This window comes from Phoxinus phoxinus (assembly GCF_949152265.1).
Source record: "Phoxinus phoxinus genome assembly, chromosome: 7".
Taxonomy (NCBI): Eukaryota; Metazoa; Chordata; class Actinopteri; order Cypriniformes; family Leuciscidae; genus Phoxinus; species Phoxinus phoxinus.
The window spans coordinates 21,457,157-21,476,862 of record NC_136882.1 but is presented as its reverse complement, the minus strand read 5'-3'; the positions used below and the strand labels follow the sequence as shown (position 1 = coordinate 21,476,862).

Genomic DNA, 19,706 nt, shown 5'->3' with positions numbered 1-19,706 from the left:
GCACAGCCCTATATTAGAAACATCGTTCCAATTGCTAATGTACATAGGTTTAGGATCTTCTCTAGATTAATCGCACAATCCCCAACTTTGAGATTAGCTAGGTATTAAGAAATTTAAGCAGGATTCTTCCTACAAAACCACACTTAAATTACGCAATTAAAATACCAATTATAAGCTTAAAACTTGATTGTCTACATGAAAACTCCAGTGACCGCAAGTAATATAGGCCTACTTCTTGATTGGAGAGCTTTTTCTAATTGATTTTCAACATTATGATCACACAACTGTTGTAAAATAATATATTTTATCTCATTGCTTCATCACCCATCTCCTAAAACATTTCAGAAAATATTTTTTGCTCCATGAAAATTATATTATTTATTTGTTTAATGCTCACCAAGGCTGCATTTATTTGATGAAAACAGTAAAAAACAGATATATTGTGAAATACTATTAGAATTTTAAATATTGGTTTTATATTTTAATATACATTTAAAATGTAATTTATTCCTTTGATGGCAAAGCTGAATTTCTCTTCAGTGTCACACATGATCCTCCAGAAATCATTCTAATATGGTAATTTGGTGCTCAGAAAACATTTTGCATTATTATCGATGTTAAAAACACTTGCTGCTTAATATCTTTGCGCAAACAAATTTTTTTTTAGGAATCATGTGATAAATAGAAGAATTTTAAAAGAACAACAGTTATTTGAAATAGAAATTATACTTTACTCTGGCGCTTGAGATGCGCACAAGTCAGCAATATTTCTGATGATTTATTGGCGTGAAGTTTCGTGCTCAATGACAAACAAGTGCAACATTCAGGTATTGAAATGAACACCCGCCAATCCGCCAAATGCGGGTAAAAATTAACTTTGGTGGGTAACGCTGTCAAATCACGAGCCAATTTGGCGTGTTCCTATGTTTACTCACTTTGCTGGGGAAGTTCGTGTAGCCAAAATCTGCGCGGATTTAGCGCAAATATGCAACTCGTGAGTCATCATGATATATTAAATACAGCGTATTGTGCAGAATCTGCACATTTCTGGCTTACTTGAACACACACATCACTAAGCAGCAACAAACAACGGTGCGCTTGCTCACTTGCATTGAAGTAATAGCGAATATTAAAAAGCATTTGGTTAACAGAAAAGACATTGTTATTTTCCAACATCCTACATGTTCTGTGTATTGTATTGATCCGTCCACCTAAAACAACTTTTTTGGTAAAAAAAAAAAAAAAGGCCTTTAAAATCGATTCCCTATTTTCATTTTCGAATCTTGGGTTGGTTAGTCTGATCGATAGTGCAATCGATTTTCGAACGTAAAGTGACAGCCCTACCACTAATATAGCTGTAGTTTTTTTCCCCCGTACATGTATGTACAGTACCATCATAAAGTCCCCCCCAATGCCAAATTAATTAAGTCTTTTAATAAAACATCCCAGAAGGAGAACAGGAAAATCACAAATAAATGACAATAATTCAGCTAATCTCCCACTTCCAACTCTGCCCTTCTGTTTACCTCTCATACTCACCAGTCATGGGGTCAAACAGCTGGTTGGCCTCAAGGTCAGTGAAAGTGTTCGTGCAGCAGGGGCAGCGGAAGGAGGCTCTGTTAGTCGAGTCGCGTTCATCCGTCTCAATGCGTCTGCGCATGTGGTCCAGCTTGTACTTGACCACATTAACCAGCAGCCGGTAGTTAATGAAGTAGTAATTGTGCCGAGTCGTCTTGCCGTCAGGCGCTGTCTCCACACGCATACGGCATTTGACAAACTTGTCAGCCTTGAGTGTGTTCAAAACTGAGCGCAGCTGCTTGCGGTCGAACTTGAGGAGCTCCAGCATGTCCTCTTCACGTACACAAGGGTTCCTGATCAACACGTCCAGCGCAAGAGCGTGCTCAATGCCGTAGAATCCCCGGACAACTTGCTTGGCCAGACGTTTAAGAGAGGCAGGGACCTCTGTGAGCAGATCTGGCTCAGTCATGATGGAAGGGAGGGAATGATGGAGAGACAGCAAAAGCAGGAGAGGTGGAGGTATTTCAAGACAAAGAATGTGTAGGAAGAACAGGAGTGGATTATAGGAAGGGTCAGCTCAGGTAGATGCCTTTGGGATACTAGGAGGTAGGTCTGTAAAAAGAGGAAGAACAGAAAAAAGAGAGATAGTTTGTACATATGATCCAAAAACTGTATGTGCATCCAAATGTCAACAGTTCTATTTGTTATAGAAAATGGTAGCAAAAACTGACACTTTACAGATGTCAACATGCCTTGAGCAGGAAATCTTATAAATGGCGATTTTTATCAAAATACTTTTTATATTTGTCAGAAAAAAATATATATTAAAGTAACACTAGGTTACTTTTCTTTTTTTTTTGCTCTCGGGGTCCCCCTACAGTTGGGAAACAGTATTGTCCTCTACTACTGTCGTAAACTCAGTCATACATGCATGTGCATTTGTTGACAACCATGATAGCCCAGAACACTGTAGGAGGAGTTCACATGCAGGTGTTCTGCTTGCGTCGCGTGTGAAATGTCTTCATCCAGGTACAGTGGCATATATTTCAGCATGTCATATGAATATAATTTCATGGGTTTTATTTTTTTTCAAATGACAAATGCTCACGTTTACAAGCCAGCGTCATTATAGTAGCCTAGTCTATTGGTTACCGTTTTACTGAATCTATATGATACTTCAATGCAATGTTTGAGTGGTAGATATAATAACCATATATCGTCAATATTATAATATCAAGCTACCATAGATGAATCTGCAAATTTTACAAATCGATTTGCATTATAGCTTGAGGCAAGACAAATAAACAAATATCACCGACATGTTAGGTATCCTAAAATATGATTTTGTACATCTTATATATTTACTTGCAAGAATGTAGCCCCTACCAAACTTGTACACGCCCTTTAGACATAGGCTTTCATTTGATATTTGAAAGTCCGCATCAGTCGAGCATAGGGTTGCCACCTTTGATTTGTGAAAAACCGGGACACAGATTATTATTATTTTTTTGTGGTCTGAGTCTGAGTTGTAGGTAAATAGTATTTTCTTTGACACTGGTGGCTCATCCGATTTTGTTGTGTTATCCTCATAGACAGTGGTTATCCTCCTCGTCCATCTCTCTCCCCATTTCACACAATAGATGTAAATAGACAGTTTTTAAAAAGCTAGCTAGCAACTAAACTCACACTGTATCATCTTGGATGTGTGTTGATGCGCGCGCGCGACCGACCGACCGACCGACAGCACAGGCAGTTGCTAGGCGATAAGTTGAGCTTCCAATCAAATAAAAGTAAACGCCTGGCATTGGCCAATCCACTGTTTTACCCGTTTTTACCATGGTTTTTACCCGTTTACGGACACAGGATTGGATGTACTGTACACAACTATGAAGAAAACACAGTAACAGTAGACGGAAACGGTTTAATTTGAAACCAGGAAATTCTACTTTCAGAAGTACATTTTCACAAAAAAACGGGACAATTCGTGTCCCGGGAAAGAATATGAATTTTCTGGGACTGTCGCTCAAAAAAAGATTATAATCCCTGGAAAACCGGGACGGGTGGCATCGGGCACCCCTCCTCCTCATTCAGCTCACGCCAGCGAGGAAACGCTGGCCCAATGTTGATCCTCGTTCTGCCTTTAAAGGGCATATTGCAGGTTAGAGTACCCAGTGCGCCAATGTATAGAACAACAATGTAGGAACTAGATTTAAATATAAACATATACTTATAAAACGCTATTTAGGCTTCTGGAGTCGTTTTTGTGAGAAAATTTTACTTCCGCATTTGAAAACCGCCAAACCGGAAGTGACGTAGCACGGGGGAGAGCGGTCAAAGTAAACAATAGGAAAGTAATGGATCGCAATGACAGTTCGGACGCTGAGGAAATTGTAGCCTAAATGTTTACTCATATGACAGACCTCAGCCATATAATTATGAGCCTGATATGAAGCCAAGAGACTCTAGACAGGCCAGGATTAGACAGAACAACGGTCAGAGGAGACACATTGAGCTGTGGTCTGAGGAGAACAGGGCAGGGGTCTCGGTGAGAGAACAGTGTTAGCTTATAGATGTATTCACGTTAGCCGACGATATGTATAACACTATGCTCAGATCACAATATTGTAATTATGTGTCAGGCAATAGCAAAGCTAGTATTTAGACCCTTACCTGCATGTGTATGTCAGCCATTAGGAGACAGTTTCCAGAGAAAGAGGGACATTATAAAGGTTTTGAATGGCCCCACTTGGTGATAATGAATAAAAAAATTATCACAATCACAACTTTCTTACTGTATAAAATTTTTATATGTAGAAACAGCCAACACAAACATTAAAATTCAGAGTACAGATTGAAAATGAACATTATTATAATAATAATAAGTGTCGGCTGCAGACTTGCAAGACATTACACGTTTATGGAGGATACGTTAAAGAATTAAATTAAGACAAGGCACATTTTGTAAAACAAATGTACAATAAGTGATCTCTGACGGATCCGTGACCGTCATGTTTAGAGGTCGACCGATAGTGGATTTTACCGATAACGATAGCTAGGTTGGGCCATACTTGCCGATAACCGATTAATGAACCGATAGTTTTTAAAATTGATACTGGATAAAAACAAACATAACACTCCAAGTAAAACAGTGCTGAACTTTATTATAAAAAAAATAAATAACTGTATTGAACCATGAAAACATGCTAAATGAAATAAATATATAAATGTGAATAAATATTTAAGTCAATAAAAGACATTCATTCAAACTGAAACAAAAAGTAATACTCTAAATAACAAATAAAACCAGTTACATTCAAAATGTAACTATTTAACTGTTCTTTTCAAGCCAACTTAATTAATAAAAAAGTAACAAAATTTGTATTAAAATGTGAAGATGAAAAAAAAAAAAAACGAAATCGAATGCTTTTCTGATTCGTTTATGTTTCTGTCGGCTGTATGAATCAGTTTCAGTCATCAGTTTGCTTACGTCTCTAGCTTTAAATATGCAACTTCTCTGCATATTTAATGCATAAAAATGACCAGCTGGATATGAACTAATGCAAATAGAGGTAACAATTGTGACATTAAACATTCGGGTCGGACTTACGTTTATGTTTGTCAGTGTTTTAACCGCTTGAGGTACTACTAATGTTAGCGTCCTCTCAGCCTCGAAGGCAAACAAACACACTGTTGTGCTGTTCTTTCTCTACTAATGCAGCATTTAGTCAACAAATTAATCACTTTATAATATGACAAAATGTACTGAACATACATTTGAGCTGTCGGTGCTTTAAACGCGCATCTGATGTCAGCGCTCTCCACGCAGCATGTGCTCTCAGTGCAGCACGCAGAATCACGTGTCGAAATAAACACCACGAGCGATAGTTTTTATTACACCTCTAGAGGCCGCTCTTGTACTGCATCATGCCAGCAGACCCTTCTCAGCTCTGACACTGTGTAATGAATGACAGCGTGCGCTTCTCAGCTGCTCCAGCAATGGACGCAACCAGGAAAAACTATCGGTATATATTTTTGCCGATAACGATAGTTCCACCAGTCAACAATCGGTGCCGATTAATCGGCAAAACCGATGAATCGGTCGACCTCTAGTCATGTTTCCCACCGGTGGCCGACCCACATGCTGACGGCGGACCGGGCGACCCGATGAAGGAGCCGGGACAGTGTGCACATATCGCCGTCATCATATAACGTAACGTTAACTCATCATATCGCCGGGATTATAATCATGCAGTCTATAGTGAACGCTACACACTACCGCGTTTTTCAAAGCAGACGCAGAAGCGAAGTCCCATCTCTTACCCTGCACAAAACGCACACAAACACGGAAGATAGCACCATCCTTTTTCTTGTTCGGAAACCTGTGGACTCGATGTTCTGACAGGCCATAATTCACAGTCATTTATCACGATAATTATGAATTGAAATACAATAACCACCGAAAACACACTGAATCACGACCGCTTCAACATAATACCAGCCTACTCTGCACTGAGCGAACGCAGAGCCGGCAAACGACTCCCCATTGTGACGTAATATGACGCGATGGTGAAAAAAAGCGCTTTTTCAACACGGTCAAGGAAACTGTCACGTTTTCTACTAAATTTGTGCCCTTATGTCTGGCAAAACAATTTTTAATCATGCATTTACTCTTCATATGGTATTTTCATACAAGGTTATATATTATTTCTGAAAAAAAAAAAACCTGCAATATGCCCTTTAATACGATCACTTTCTCGTTTCCTCTTGTTGCTTTCCTCCGACAAAACCTTTGCTTTCTTGCTTTTCTGTCTGCTTCGGCAATGACTATAACATTTGGCAAACAAACGCTAGTTTGGCTCGCACGTCCGATTTTAAGGAAGTGGTGGTGGTCGTGGAAGTGACGTATGCCGTAAAGCAGTCGAATTTTGTAGTTCTCTTTGTTCGCCGGTTAATACCCGAATTAAAAGTGCGATTAAAAACGCTACAGACCCCGTCAGGCTATGGCAGACGTGTCATTCAACCTATAGCGATCTTCGCCGTGACGTCACGGCGCTGTTACGTGCGCTCTGGTTGGCAAAAGAAAAGTAATGACCGCTTGCAGCGCAGAGAAGAAAAATGGTTGTATCGTGCGTTGTGATCGGCTGTGTTAACAGGTTCGATAAGAGTTAACCCCAAGAGCTTCTACCGCGTACCTAAACAGCCTGAATCAAGAAAGAAAGCTTTGAATTTCTGCAATTAGGCGTCTAGAACCCAGCGTAAAACAATGGGAGCCAGCAGACCACGATCGCGTCTGCTACCTACATTTTGCGTTAAAAATTACAACTAATTTTGTAAATAAATGTTACTAGTAGGTTCTATCGCATTGATGGGTTAATTAATGAATGAATAACTGTACAAAATACCTCGGAAGACGTGTCAAAAGTGTTTGTTTACATAACCTTTTGTGTGCATGCTGTGACTGAGCAATGGAAGTATAAAACTGACATACCCTTATAAATTAAAGGCAAATTTTTGTATTTTCATTCATACATTTTTATGTATATGTTAACCAATGTTATATATCAGAGGTAAGATAATTTTGATTCAAAATATAGCCCATGGATAAATTAAACCTGTATTTTACTCTAGTTGTAACACATTTACCAGTTATCCTTAGTTAAAACAAGTAATATTCGTAATTATGACTTACTTATAGGCATATAAAGATTTGTACACTTTCATCGACTCTCTGGTAAACTTAGATGGCGTGTCGATGAGATACAGGTTGATGTCGCCGAATGTCAAATCTGCCCATGTGTCCGGGCTTTTGCTCCAATTGTCACTCAGGTGATGGATCAGGCAGAGAACATGAACCCTGGTTATAAAAGCTTAATCTTATATCTCCTTTTAGCTTCTTCGGACAAATAATTAGCATATGCTGACAAAACACAGGTAGACGAGTCTGCGACATGTTTTGGTTCTTTCTGCCAACCAGTTCGCGGCCACGCCCATATCGTGACGTCACATTTGACTCCGGCGAACATCGCTATTGTAAGTCGATGTACCATCACAAGAGACTTGGAAATATATTATTAAGGTTGAAAAGTTACCTGGTGCTGCTTTAATATTTTTACTCTCTTATTTTCATGTAACTTTAAGACAGCTATAAACTCATAAACACATTTTATGCTGTAACAATGACATCATTAACGCAATAAATTACTGATTTACTTATATTCATTATTGTTTATAACTATAACTCATAGTAAACTAATGCCCCCAAGATAAGTCATTCTCACAATTTCAATCTATAATCAATCTATGTTAATGACATTAAAATCAATTCACAACGTTCAATTTGTTCGTCTGGGATGCCATTTGTTGCTGATCCAACATGCCATGCTGGACCAAGATTATCATGTCTAACATACAGAAAGCTAAGATTCTAGAACCATAAATGACCAGTTTGGACAGGCTAAAAAACATTCAAAGAACCAGAAGGTGGTTTTATATAAGTTGTCATATTAACAACAATGATGAATCACGTTAAAAGTAAACAAATGTGAGGGAGATAACATTCATTTTAAGATGCATATCTTGACCCAGTTTCAGCCAATGTAGTTTAAGAGAGAAAAGACACTTAATTACTATGTAACGTTATTAGCAAAGTCCTTTAGTCACAGACTTTATCTAACGTTAACCGTTACAAGTAAGTTACATACTAATCTGAATGTAAGAAATAAATGCGCTGAATCTAACTAAGTTAAAATAATCTGACAGTACAGTTCACTACAGTTTTAGATGATCGAGATTCATTAAATTGAAAGATGCCGTTATATTAATAATGTTACCTCTAATAAAACAAACATTCTAACATAAAAAGCTCAACGATAAGGAAACAAACAGCTCAAACCTTAAATTGTCCTCCCGTTCTTGAACCGAGGAAGTTTTCTAGTTCAACATCATGCTAACGTTTAGCGGAAATGACGCACAGGATGTTGCTGAAAAGTCCAGAGACAATTAAAAATAATTTGTAATAATTACATAAAATTGTATGATTATGTATTAATTATTTAAATAAGTTAACATTTTAAATATACAAAATAAATGTTCGTATTTTAGCTCGAAAAATATTTAAATAACTAAACGGAAAAAACGCCAACCTCAAATATGTAACGTTAGGTCTATTTTGCTGTGTCTCAGTAACTTACCACTGTTCAATAACTTATACCGACGACCGGGATGCATGCAATTTGCATGGGATGCATTTTTGACTCGATTTTTGATCGAAATTATTTTGCATTTAATTATTATGTAAGGTTATATTTGAAACGCTTTTGATACAGAGTATGTGCACACCCGTTTCCGCTGTGGTGCTTCCTTGTTGATTCTACAGTCACGACACTTGAGACTTCCATGTGCGTAACGTTACAGAGTGATGCCAGCAAACAGCAAGAGAGAGCAAGGAAAAGATGCTGCTGTGAGTTTGCCAGTATTTATTCTGTTGGTTTTCATTTAAACAAGGCCAGCTCAGATCCGTGAACTTTAAAAAGGTAAAATATGGCAGTGAACAAAAAAGTATCACGTAGTGTGCTAAGAGTAATGCCATATTTTTGCTCATGTACCATATTGACTTAAAGTATGTTATTCAAAATACAAAAAAACGAAACAAAACAAAACACTTTTCTGAACTTAAAGGTGTAAATTATCACCCAAACAGGTAAATCCTGTCATTATTGTTCCAAACTCGTATGACTTTCTTCTGTGGTATACATTTCCCCCCTGTTCTTTTCTTTTACATTTTCACTCAGGTGCAGGGGACCAATGACAGCAGTGTGGTCAGTAAGGTGTCAGCAGCGGCACAGGGCTACTTCCATGATGACTTCCTCAAGCATTTTGTGTGCAAGGTGTCAAGAAGAGCTCCACTGATCAATAGGTAAATGTTTAGGAGACAGTTATTGCTCTTTTAGTGATTATATTCTCATACACCAGTTTTTATTTTTGTGATATGTGTATATTTTTTTGTCAGAGGTTATTATGTGCGCTGGAAAGCAGTCGATCATTGTATGAATCAGTTTTTCCATGCCACAAACTCCAGCTCGAGGAGACAGGTGGGATGAAATATTCATGTCTTGTGTATATAATTTTTTCTGTGAAAAATTAATGTCCTGATCATATCCTTCTCTTAATCTCAGATTCTGTCAATAGGAGCAGGGTTTGACTCCCTGTTTTTCCGGCTGCATTCAGAAGGAGCCCTTGGAGGTGTCACAGTTTTTGAGGTTGACTTTCCAGAAGTTGCCCAACGCAAGGCTGACTTGATCAATAGCAATACTTGTCTGAAGGACACATTGCCAGATTGGGAGAAAGTCTCAAATCAGCAGACTAGTAGGACATTCACTGTATTTATTACAAAACATACAACCACTTAAAATATACAGTATATAAACTAATTGTATGTGAACTTTGTCTTTTGTCTCTAAAATGTAATAGAGTTTAGTTAGAACATGTTTCTTGCCCATGTGTAGATGCTGTGTTCATCAGAAGTGGTCATTATAATCTCATTGGTGTGGATGTCAGGAAGGAGCAGAAGGTGGAGGCGGCTCTGAGCGAAGCTGGGCTGCAGTGGGACACTCCCACACTCGTCTTGTCAGAGGTGGTGCTGACTTATATGGAAACACAATGGTGAGGATGTGAATTCAGCTTGGTGCAACAATTAGCACATGTACTCCTGAACCACTGAGCCTTGGTGCTCATTCCATAGATACAGGTTTGAGTCCCACCTGCATGCTTCTCATGGTTCTCCAATAGTTTTCTTATATTTTTTGTACTATACCTGTTTGGCAAAAAAGAGGCCATATTAACTTTTAAACAAACTGTTTGGTGCATTTTTCACTTGCAGTTTTCTTTATTTTGTTTTGGTGATTTTTCTCCTAGGTCAGATGCTGTGATTGGCTGGACTGCCAAGCTCCTCCCACAGTCTATGTTTGTGATGTATGAACAGATCCACCCAGATGACCCATTTGGCAGGGTCATGCAGAATCACTTCCTGAAGCTCAACTCTTCCATACATGCTCTCAAACAATATCCACACACTGTCGCTCAGACACAGAGATTCATACAGAAGGTATACCTCAAATTAATCTATCTATCTATCTATCTATCTATCTATCTATCTATCTATCTATCTATCTATCTATCTATCTATCTATCTATCTATCTATCTATCTATCTATCTATCTTAGTATGTAGCCATGTTATAAGTGGGATAATGTCACCAGTTATTATCCAGAATAAACATCTTCAGAGTAAGACCTGACGTGTGAGGTGTATTTTATGACAATGACAGGCTCACTTTATATAATTACTTATAGATATTTTGTAAGCATTAATTAAATGATTTTAATTAGCTTATGTCAATTTTTCAAGATTGCATTGGCCTTATTTATGTTGAATGCTGAAGATTAAAGAGGGTTAAGAGATACAAAGAAAGATAAATCATACATGTACTATTGTAGAAAAAAAAATTTAATCAGCAAAAATGGCATTTTCTATTTCAAATAGTAAACATTTAGATATTATAAAATAATTATATTTCAAATATATGCTGTTCTTTTAATATTTTTATTCATCAAAGTATCCTGGGGAAAAAAACTGTTTCCCCAAAAATATCAAGCAACAATAATAAGAAGACATGTTTCTGGAGCAGCAAATCAGCATATTAGAATGATGTCTGAAGGATCATGTGATACTGAAGACTGGAGTAATGATCCTGAAAATTCAGCTATTCTGTGACGGGAATAAATTACATTTTAAATGTATAAAATTAAAAGAAAATATTTAAAATACAATTTAAAAAAAATGTAAAAAAATCTTACTACGGTAACTTTTGAGCGGTAGTGTAGATAGATCACACTTGTTTTTCAGTAAGACAGGTAACTGATCTTTATTTGCCACAGGGCTGGGAAAAATGTGTCTGTCTGGATATGAACCAGTTCTACTTTGACCTTCTTCCTGAAGATGAGAGGCAGAGAATTGAGGGACTGGAACCTTTTGATGAGTTTGAGGTGAGGGAACGGCCCCATTCAAGACTTTTGAATGATCCCAATATGACCACTGAATCTGATCAAATGCCTAATCCTATACCTGTGTTTATTTAATGATATCAGGAATGGCACCAGAAATGTTCTCATTACTTCATCCTTTCAGCCTCCAAAGGCTCTGTGACCAATCAAGCCCTTCTTACGCTACCGAAGTGTAAGTATTGGTGAGGTATTTGTGTTATGTGTACAGTACCACTAGCAGAGGTACATGTGCTCTGTTCACTTCTAGTGCCTTCCATCCCACACATGACTCCTCAATGGGCTGACCATCCTCCTCTGGTCATTCAGCCCATGTGTGGGTCTCCAAATATAGAGGCTGTCGGTATGGCCTCTGCCGTACTGGCCCCTGGAAACATCCTTCTCACCGGAGGATGTGGGAGAAGCGGAAGAGACACCGTAGCAAGGGTCCTGATCAAAGAGCAGGGTGGCTGGAAATGTGCCTGTGTGGAGGCTCATGGAGACAGAGGTGATTTGATCATGCTCTCTTTTTTTGCCAGTGCTAATGGTTTCCTTATTGGAATTTATCTAAAATAAACTGTTTGACTTGCCGGTTAGTAAATTAACTCACTTTATCAAGTCAAGTCAATTTTATTTGTATAGGCTAGTGCTTTTCACAAACACATTGTTTCAAAGTAGCTTTACAAAAATTCACAATGTTTATAATACCTTAATGCAGGGGTGGGGAACGTCGGTCCTGGAAAGCCACAGCCCTGCAGAGTTTAGCTCCAACCCTGAAAAAAACTCACCTGATTGTAGCCTTGATGATCCTAAATACATTGATTGCTGGTTCAGGTGTGTTTGATTAGGGTTGGAACTAAACCAGCGTTCCAGGACCAACGTTCCCTGCCTTATTGTACACATTTAGCAGTTTATAACTGGGAAACAGGATGGTTTAAATATCTTGATTATATAAACAGTGGAGATTTGGAATATAATATTTATCCCTTTATGTGAGTGCACTGTATTTATGCTGATAGCACTGGACATATTTATAGTAGTTGCAAGTTGCTTTTTTTAATACATTGAGGTGATATGAAAATTGGTAAGGTTCGAAAGGTATGAAATATCAAAGTTTTTTTTATATTGTTTATGTTGGTGTTGAATTTATAACAGTCTGGTAGAGTGATTTTTTTTTTTTTGCAGCTTTTTATGTATGTATGCCTATCGTAATATTTCTTCTCTTTAGTGGTGAGTCTTTATCAGACGTTGACCTCTATCCCTGGTGGTGGAGTGGTCCTCTTTGGTGGCAGAACTTCTCCACTCAATCCAACAGGCAGCATTGTGTGGGTGACCTTTGACCTTGGTGATCAGCAAAGTGCTGTACAGCTATCATTTAAGAACATGATTTGTACCGGCACTGGTCCAAAGCCACGATGGAGACACACATCGACCTTAGTATGTCATAATGGTGAGTATTTATTTTTGCATTTTTTCATTTGCATTGTAAGGAGCAAAAAAATGACTTCTTCTCAACATATAATTCCAGGTAAGACATTTCTATTTGTGTTTGGAGGACGTACTGAGAAGGATCCAGTTCTAGGTGACGCACATTTTCTGTGTTTGGAGGACAAGCACTGGACTGAGGCACGTATTAAAACCTAATAAAAACATACATTGGACAATGAGTCGATTGTTCGCAGATGTTGCAAAACTAATGCCGTAATACACTAAGCAAAACAATACATGGCACAATTGGGTGAAGTTCTACATTTGTAATTTTAATATTGCAATTTAACAGTACTTTGTGAAAAGTACTGTTGAAAAATACTGTTGAAAAGTACTGTCAAGCAGTGTTGAAAATGGTAATTTCTCTTGATTCCATCCATTCCAATTTTTACTGAGCAGTGCATACAGGGATTGACCAATCTGCAAAAGGGTACACTACTGTTTAAAAGTGTGGGGGGTTTTATGTTTGAAAGAACTCTTATGCTCACCAAGGATGCATTTATTTGATTAATTCATTTAATTAATGCCTCTTACCATTCTGACTTGTTGTGTGACCACCAACCAGGATTTATTAACTGTTCCAAAGTTAAAATCTAGTGGTGATAAATCTCTTCTTATTGTTATTAATGTTGAAAACAGTTTATAATTTACATTTTTGTGGAAGCCATGATCATTTTTCCCATGCTTTGATGAAAAAGAAGAACAAAAATGTTGTCCAAAAGGACATTTATTTGAATTAAAAATCTTTTGGAACATTATAGATGTTTGTGTCACCTTTGATCAATTTAATGCATCCTTGATGAAAAGTATTAATTTCTTTCTGAATAATTTATTTTTTATTTTTTATGTTATCTTCTAAGAGCAGTATAATGTTCCTGTCTATATTTTGGAATAGCCTTCATGTCTGGAGGGTGTTTGTTAGAGAATCTTTTGTGTGTTTCAATTAGATTACAGTTGTTGGTGTCGTTCCGGAAGCCCGTCATTCCCATTCAGCTTGTCCCTATGGAGGGGGGCTTGTGATATTTGGAGGTTTAGGGAAAGGAGGAAGGCCTCTCTGTGATGCTTTTTACCTGAGACCCACATCATCAGGTTTCTGCTGGGAGAGACAGAATTTACATCCACCTCCAGTGCCCAGGTTCAAAACCACTTGCTTCTTTTCTATAAATACTATGTTTGTATATATATATTGTGCTCAAAAATTTAAATACACCTTGCAGAATTTGCAAAATGGTAATTATTTTAACAAAATAAGAGGGATTATACAAAATGCATGTTATTTTTTTATTTACCGGTATGTCCTAAATAAGATATTTTACATAAAAGATGTTTACATGAAGTCCACAAACTACATTGAACAAAATTATTAACGCAACACGTTTGTTTTTGCCCCCATTTTTCACGAGCTGAACTCAGATCTAAGGCCCCATTTAAACGAAGGGAAGATGCAGATATTTCCCTGCGGTCTGGTCTCTCACTTAGACAAAAACCCCATTTTTATCACAGAAAACGATTATTTCTTAAAACTCCGGCCAAAGTGGAGATTTCTGATAATGCCGGTTATGTGTTGCCGTGTCAACTTGGAGAAACAGGGTTTTAGGTTCTCAAACGTCACATTATGCGCCAGAAAATGCTTAACGTCATGTTATTCGTTGTTGTCGATTCTGAGGATTCTTGGCTTGCATGGCTTTAGCATTCGCCCTACACTACCGCCCATAGGTTTGGCATAGTTATGATGGTGTATTTATGCGGGTTGATGTAAATGACAACTTTTTTGAAAAACGATGTTGTGTGCACATTTGTTATTATTGAAAACGGAGGGGGGGAAATATTCGTTTCTTTAAATACGTGGCTATGTGTAAATGTGGCCTAAGACTATTTCTATGTACACATTACACAAAAGGCCTATTTTTCTCAAATATTGTTCACAAATGTGTTTAAATCTGTGTTAGTGAGCACTTGTCCTTTGCCGAGATAATCCATCCACTTCACAGGTGTGGCATATCAAGATACTGATTAGACGGCATGATTATTGCACAGGTGTGCCTTAGGCTGGCCACAGTAAAAGACCACACATAAAAATTAGCAGTTTTATCACACAGCACAATGCCACAGATGTTGCAAGTCTTGAGGGAGCGTGCAATTGGCATGCTGCCTGCAGGAATGTCCACCAGAGCTGTTGCCCGTGAATTGATTGTTCATTTCTCTACCATAAGCCGTCTCCAAAGGCGTTTCAGAGAATTTGGCAGTACATCCAACCGGCTTCACAACCGCAGACCACGTGTAACCACACCAGCCCAGGACCTCCACATCCAGCATATTCACCTCCAAGATCATCTTGAGACCAGCCACCCAGACAGCTGCTGCAACGATCGGTTTGCATAACCAAAGAATTTCTGCACAAACTGTCAGAAACCGTCTCAGGGAAACTCATCCGCATCCGTTCTCATCAGGGTCTCGACCTGAATGCAGTTCGTCGTCGTAACCGAGTGTGCAAATGCTCATTTTGGAGAGGCATTCTCTTCATGGATGAATCCCGGTTTCCCAGTGATCCCGGTTTTCACTGTACAGGGCAGATGGCAGACAGCGTGTATGTATTTACTGAAAACATCCCAGTTCTTGCATGGCCAGCATACTCACCGAACATGTCACCCATTGAGCATGTTTGGGATGCTCTGGATCGGCGTATAATACGACAGCGTGTTCCAGGTCCTGCAAATATCCAGCAACTTCGCACAGCCATTAAAGAGGAGTGGCCCAACATACAGTACACAGGCCACAATCAACAACCTGATCAACTCTATGCGAAGGAGATGTGTTGCACTGTGTAAGGCAAATGGTGGACACACCAGATACTGACTGGTTTTCGACCCCCCTGTTTTTTTTGTTTTTGTTTTTTTCTTAAAGAGAAATTTAAAGAATGTGTCATAAGAAAGATGTGTGCCACCTCTCAGTGATCGAAATCACAGTCTTGGCCTCTGCTTTCAGATATTCCCACTCGGCTCATGTAATTAATGAGAAGTTGGTTGTGGTTGGTGGAGTTTGGCTTCAGGCTGATGGAGTACCAGGAGTTGCTGTAATAAATCTGAACACTGGGGATTGTGTGGAGATCCAGCTGGATACCGTAAGTTACTCTACTCATGGACTCTAGCAGTCGTTAATGTCTTAAAATAAAATTTTGGCTCTAAAATTTCAATTGGATGAGCCACTCAATATGCATAATAAACCGGATATTTTCTGATTGTTCTCTGCTGTTGCAAAGTCCATATAAGCACAAATTCTGTTATAATGCAGGATGTTGCTATGTTGCTTGGCAACAAGTTAATGCATAACAAACATTACTGTAATGATAAATATTTTGATATAGCCTATGCTATATTCGTGTCCACACCAATAGACAATAACATTGTTTATTCTTATCATGAGCTGCAGTTGTGTTTGCATATTTTCAAGCTGGATGAATTTTGATTGGCTGTCTATGATTTTATTGTTCATCAGCTGGAAGAAAATTACTCTGAAAGTGATCTTAACTATATCGTTGCTCTGTGTCTGTCATCTTTATAATTGTGGTGTGGACTATTCAAGTGCTATTCACTTCTTTTTTTTTTACGATCTTTTAGTTATTGTTCTTGGTGTGAACATACCTAGACTTATTAACTATATTACTTGATGAAGGAATTGATTGATCATTATTAAATTAAATAAAAAATAAATAGCTGTCATTGCAAATTATAAAGGGTCTTCGTGGTCATGGAAAATCTGGAAATATTGGGGAATTTTAAATGTGTGATATCCAGGCCATTATATTCTTAAAGTCAGAAAATAAATCTGGAATATACCTGGTTTTTTACTTGTGTATATAAGCCACCCGAAGACATAAATATTGTATTGTTGTAATCCTGTAACTGACTAATTCATTTAAAATGTATTTAATGATCCTAATTTTTCCTATTTAAAAAATAAACTAATACAAATTGGGAAACCCATAGTTTTAAAATGCATAGCATAAATATTTGTTTCTTGTTTTGTTCTATTACAGTCATCTGTGCCTTGGCCTCTTATGCTGCATTCATTCTGCTCTGAGCTGCTGGACTCTGAGGGGACTGAGGTGGTGCTCATTGGTGGAGGAGGAAACTGTTTCTCTTTTGGAACTCACCTTAATCTCCACCCTGTAACTGTGGATCTAAGACCAATACTTTGCTATTTAAATGAGTCGGATCACAAGTAGTGGGTCTCCAGCCAAACTTTATTTTAGCCAGAACTTAGATTTGTGTCACAGCTAAATAGCCTAATTATTGTGACATAGGAACATCACTCCGTGAAGCGACGGAAAGACTGCACAGTGGGACAGACTGCACCCCAGTCCACTGGTTTGCGATAGTTGCCTTTCTCCAGGAAGTACTGATGGCCACGATAGTTGGGATGCTCGTAGAAGATCCAGTAACCATCCAGAACTTTGCAGGAATGGACCTCTCTCAGACGGAACCTCTCCACCACAGATGGACAGTCTTCAATGGACTCTATGGCCTGGCCTGTGAAGTCAGGCTTGTCGTACAGTTGAACCTTGTACTGCATTCCACTCGTCTGCATGGGTTAGATGTGTTTGGGAAAGGGGTAGATATTGTGTATGAGGGTTTGGGGTTAGGTTAGTCAAAATGGCAAAAAGACACATGGAATAAGATGCTTCCAGTTTTGTGAATGTCAGTAAATAACATATACAACGTGAAGACTTTCATAAGCATGTGTTGTAGATGAATGTTTTTTTTTTTTTTTTATCTTGTTTGCCTGATTTGACCTTTATTTAGTATCTGCTGATTTGCATGCAGAGAATTTTCAAGATATATATTTAAATATTTTATACTATTGATGCTTGATATATTCATACAGGTATTCATGGCAGTTTATTCCGTTTATGGATTCAGCATGTCATACATTTTTATATGGAGTTGTCAATGTTGGAGAAGATGGCCTGTAGTGTCAAAAAACGAAACTAAATTAGATACCATTATATTGACCTGAAATGTAATTTAGTCCTGTGTGTGGTCTATTGATTAAAACCAACTGAATGTTTGCTTACTTTACACGTTCAAGTGTGGTCTTTTAATAAAGACTGAAGTAAAAACAGCTGGCCATATGGAAATTGATCTATTGGCAAAAGCCTTGCGGCCAAATCAGTTAACCGGACATAAAACAGTCAGAAAAGGTCAATGTATGACTTTCCACTACTCACACTATCCAATGGTTTTATTGTGCTTTAACCTAGTTAATTTAATTAAATTCTAGCACAACATTGTGAAACAGCTTGATCATTATGCCAGTCAAAAAACACAGCAAATCATATGTGTCCCACATTATAAACCATTTAAGTAATTAAAAAAAGCTTTATGTCAGTAATGTGCACTGCTACAGTAAATGCAGAAATAGATTAACTTACAAAGCGGATAATCTTGCAGGAACTGAGACAGTCATTAAGTCCCATCCAGCCCAGGTACTCAGGATACTCCCCCCTGGTTAGCAGATACCGGTTACCCGTGTAGTTGGGCCGCTCGTAAACCACCCAGGTGCCGCTGTCCACACGAATAGAGTTGCAGTGGCTAAGGTAGGCATGGAAGTCGGAGCAGTCGCTGTCACACTCGTAACGGCGACCCTGAAAGTTCTTGTCCTCAAAAAACACAATCTGAGAGACATTAAGATTATATTGAAGGGCATTGTTGTTCTTGAACAGCCAACTTAGAATCATTTAAAAACTGTATATATGTTTTTGGCCATGTTCATGCTGGTTTTGGCTGGATGCCTAACATGCAATGTACATTTGTATCTTGTTTACAAATATTTTGGTATCCACTGATGTGCTTGGAGAATTTTCAAAATGTCTATATTAAAATATGTTATAGTATTGATCAGCTGGTCTACCTGCAACATTAACAAGCTTAACCAGCTACTAATAGTATCAGTCTGGTGTGCCAGCAACAAACCAATATTACCAATATCTAAAACCACCAACAATCATATTAGAATTGAACTAATCCAAAATGGTCTGAGCTGTAATTAAAAACTTTACAAAAAAAAAAAAAAAAAATGTGTTGGCAGTTTCATAAAAGTAACCTAATTAAACCTATTGACTGCAAGCCAAGACATTTAGAACAGTGCGTTTACTATCAAAATAGCTTTATAAGTCAGAGTCATAATTTAGGCATCACATTCAAGTAGACAAAAAATTACACATTTGAATTCCTGATGATGTCATAAGGTATCAACAATATAGCAGCATATCTATTTACTAGGTAGTTTTTTATTCATTATTTTTTTATCAAATTATTTTTTAAATATTCTTAAATAAAATATTTTGTGAATGTAAAGTTAATGGAACTATCATATCCTTATATAACATATCCAAAAAAGCTGAGAAAAAGAACATTAATTAAACACTTTATAAATAAATAAACATTAAAATAAATATTATTCAATTATGCTGCTAGGCAAATTTGTTTGCATCTTTTCCATTATATTCAAGTGATTTCCTACTCACCCTGCCCATCTTGAATATTGTATTAAAGCTTGTCTGGAGAAGTTGTCTGAAGTCCAGAGTAAATGTTTATGGGGCTGTTTAAATATGCAGCTCCCAAAGTCAAAATGAGGTGGAGGGGAGGGCCAGATATTCACTTT

The 19,706-nt window shown here is 37.8% G+C and overlaps 3 protein-coding genes across 7 annotated transcripts in view; 1 reads left to right on the top strand and 2 right to left on the bottom strand.

Annotated features, from left to right (window-relative positions):
- The window catches only part of gtf2e1 (general transcription factor IIE, polypeptide 1, alpha), a 21,090-nt gene extending 12,212 nt beyond the window's left edge, over nucleotides 1-8,878 (bottom strand). Inside the window, exons 1-3 of one of the 2 annotated variants that reach the window (XM_079618283.1) lie at nucleotides 8,709-8,878; nucleotides 8,411-8,498; nucleotides 1,540-2,130 (exon numbers count right to left, since the gene is read on the bottom strand). In XM_079618283.1, coding sequence (XP_079474409.1) covers nucleotides 1,540-1,987 — 448 coding nt within the window. In that variant the 5' untranslated portion in view covers nucleotides 1,988-2,130; nucleotides 8,411-8,498; nucleotides 8,709-8,878. Of the gene's footprint in view, nucleotides 1-1,539; nucleotides 2,131-7,207; nucleotides 7,375-8,410; nucleotides 8,499-8,708 lie in introns of those variants that run through there. The other variant, XM_079618284.1, reaches the window with a different exon arrangement.
- lcmt2 (leucine carboxyl methyltransferase 2) lies at nucleotides 8,668-18,116 on the top strand. Of its 4 annotated transcripts, XR_013798268.1 has the most exons (15): nucleotides 8,843-8,977; nucleotides 9,309-9,433; nucleotides 9,527-9,608; nucleotides 9,693-9,882; nucleotides 10,023-10,179; nucleotides 10,432-10,621; nucleotides 11,454-11,561; nucleotides 11,664-11,751; nucleotides 11,827-12,063; nucleotides 12,784-13,005; nucleotides 13,084-13,181; nucleotides 13,991-14,178; nucleotides 15,257-15,867; nucleotides 16,029-16,164; nucleotides 17,080-18,116. XR_013798268.1 is itself a non-coding variant. In XM_079618281.1 (14 exons), exons 1-14 carry the CDS (start codon nucleotides 8,936-8,938, stop codon nucleotides 17,266-17,268), a joined length of 2,046 nt encoding a protein of 681 aa, XP_079474407.1. In that variant the 5' UTR covers nucleotides 8,668-8,935; the 3' UTR covers nucleotides 17,269-18,116. The 4 variants fall into 4 exon arrangements, 3 of the variants coding, with proteins under 3 accessions (XP_079474407.1, XP_079474406.1, XP_079474408.1); XM_079618281.1 differs by lacking the exon at nucleotides 15,257-15,867 and having other exon boundaries at nucleotides 8,668-8,977; nucleotides 9,315-9,433; XM_079618280.1 differs by lacking the exon at nucleotides 15,257-15,867 and having other exon boundaries at nucleotides 8,692-8,977.
- On the bottom strand, nucleotides 17,269-19,706 carry crygs2 (crystallin, gamma S2). The gene is made up of 3 exons (XM_079618285.1): nucleotides 19,570-19,706; nucleotides 18,475-18,717; nucleotides 17,269-17,624 (listed from the first exon to the last, which is right to left on the bottom strand). The coding sequence occupies exons 1-3, from the start codon at nucleotides 19,576-19,578 to the stop codon at nucleotides 17,352-17,354; spliced, it is 525 nt and encodes a 174-aa protein (XP_079474411.1). The 5' UTR covers nucleotides 19,579-19,706; the 3' UTR covers nucleotides 17,269-17,351.

Excerpts from the sequence above, each read along its gene's own strand:
- lcmt2 (XM_079618280.1), top strand. The coding sequence starts at position 8,936 with ATGCCAGCAAACAGCAAGAGAGAGCAAGGAAAAGATGCTGCT. Across the intron at positions 11,562-11,663 it reads AACCTTTTGATGAGTTTGAG|GAATGGCACCAGAAATGTTC; the intron begins GTGAGGGAACGG and ends TAATGATATCAG. Across the intron at positions 13,182-13,990 it reads AGGACAAGCACTGGACTGAG|ATTACAGTTGTTGGTGTCGT; the intron begins GCACGTATTAAA and ends TGTTTCAATTAG.
- crygs2 (XM_079618285.1), bottom strand. Across the intron at positions 17,625-18,474 it reads CCTGCAAGATTATCCGCTTT|ACGAGTGGAATGCAGTACAA; the intron begins GTAAGTTAATCT and ends TAACCCATGCAG.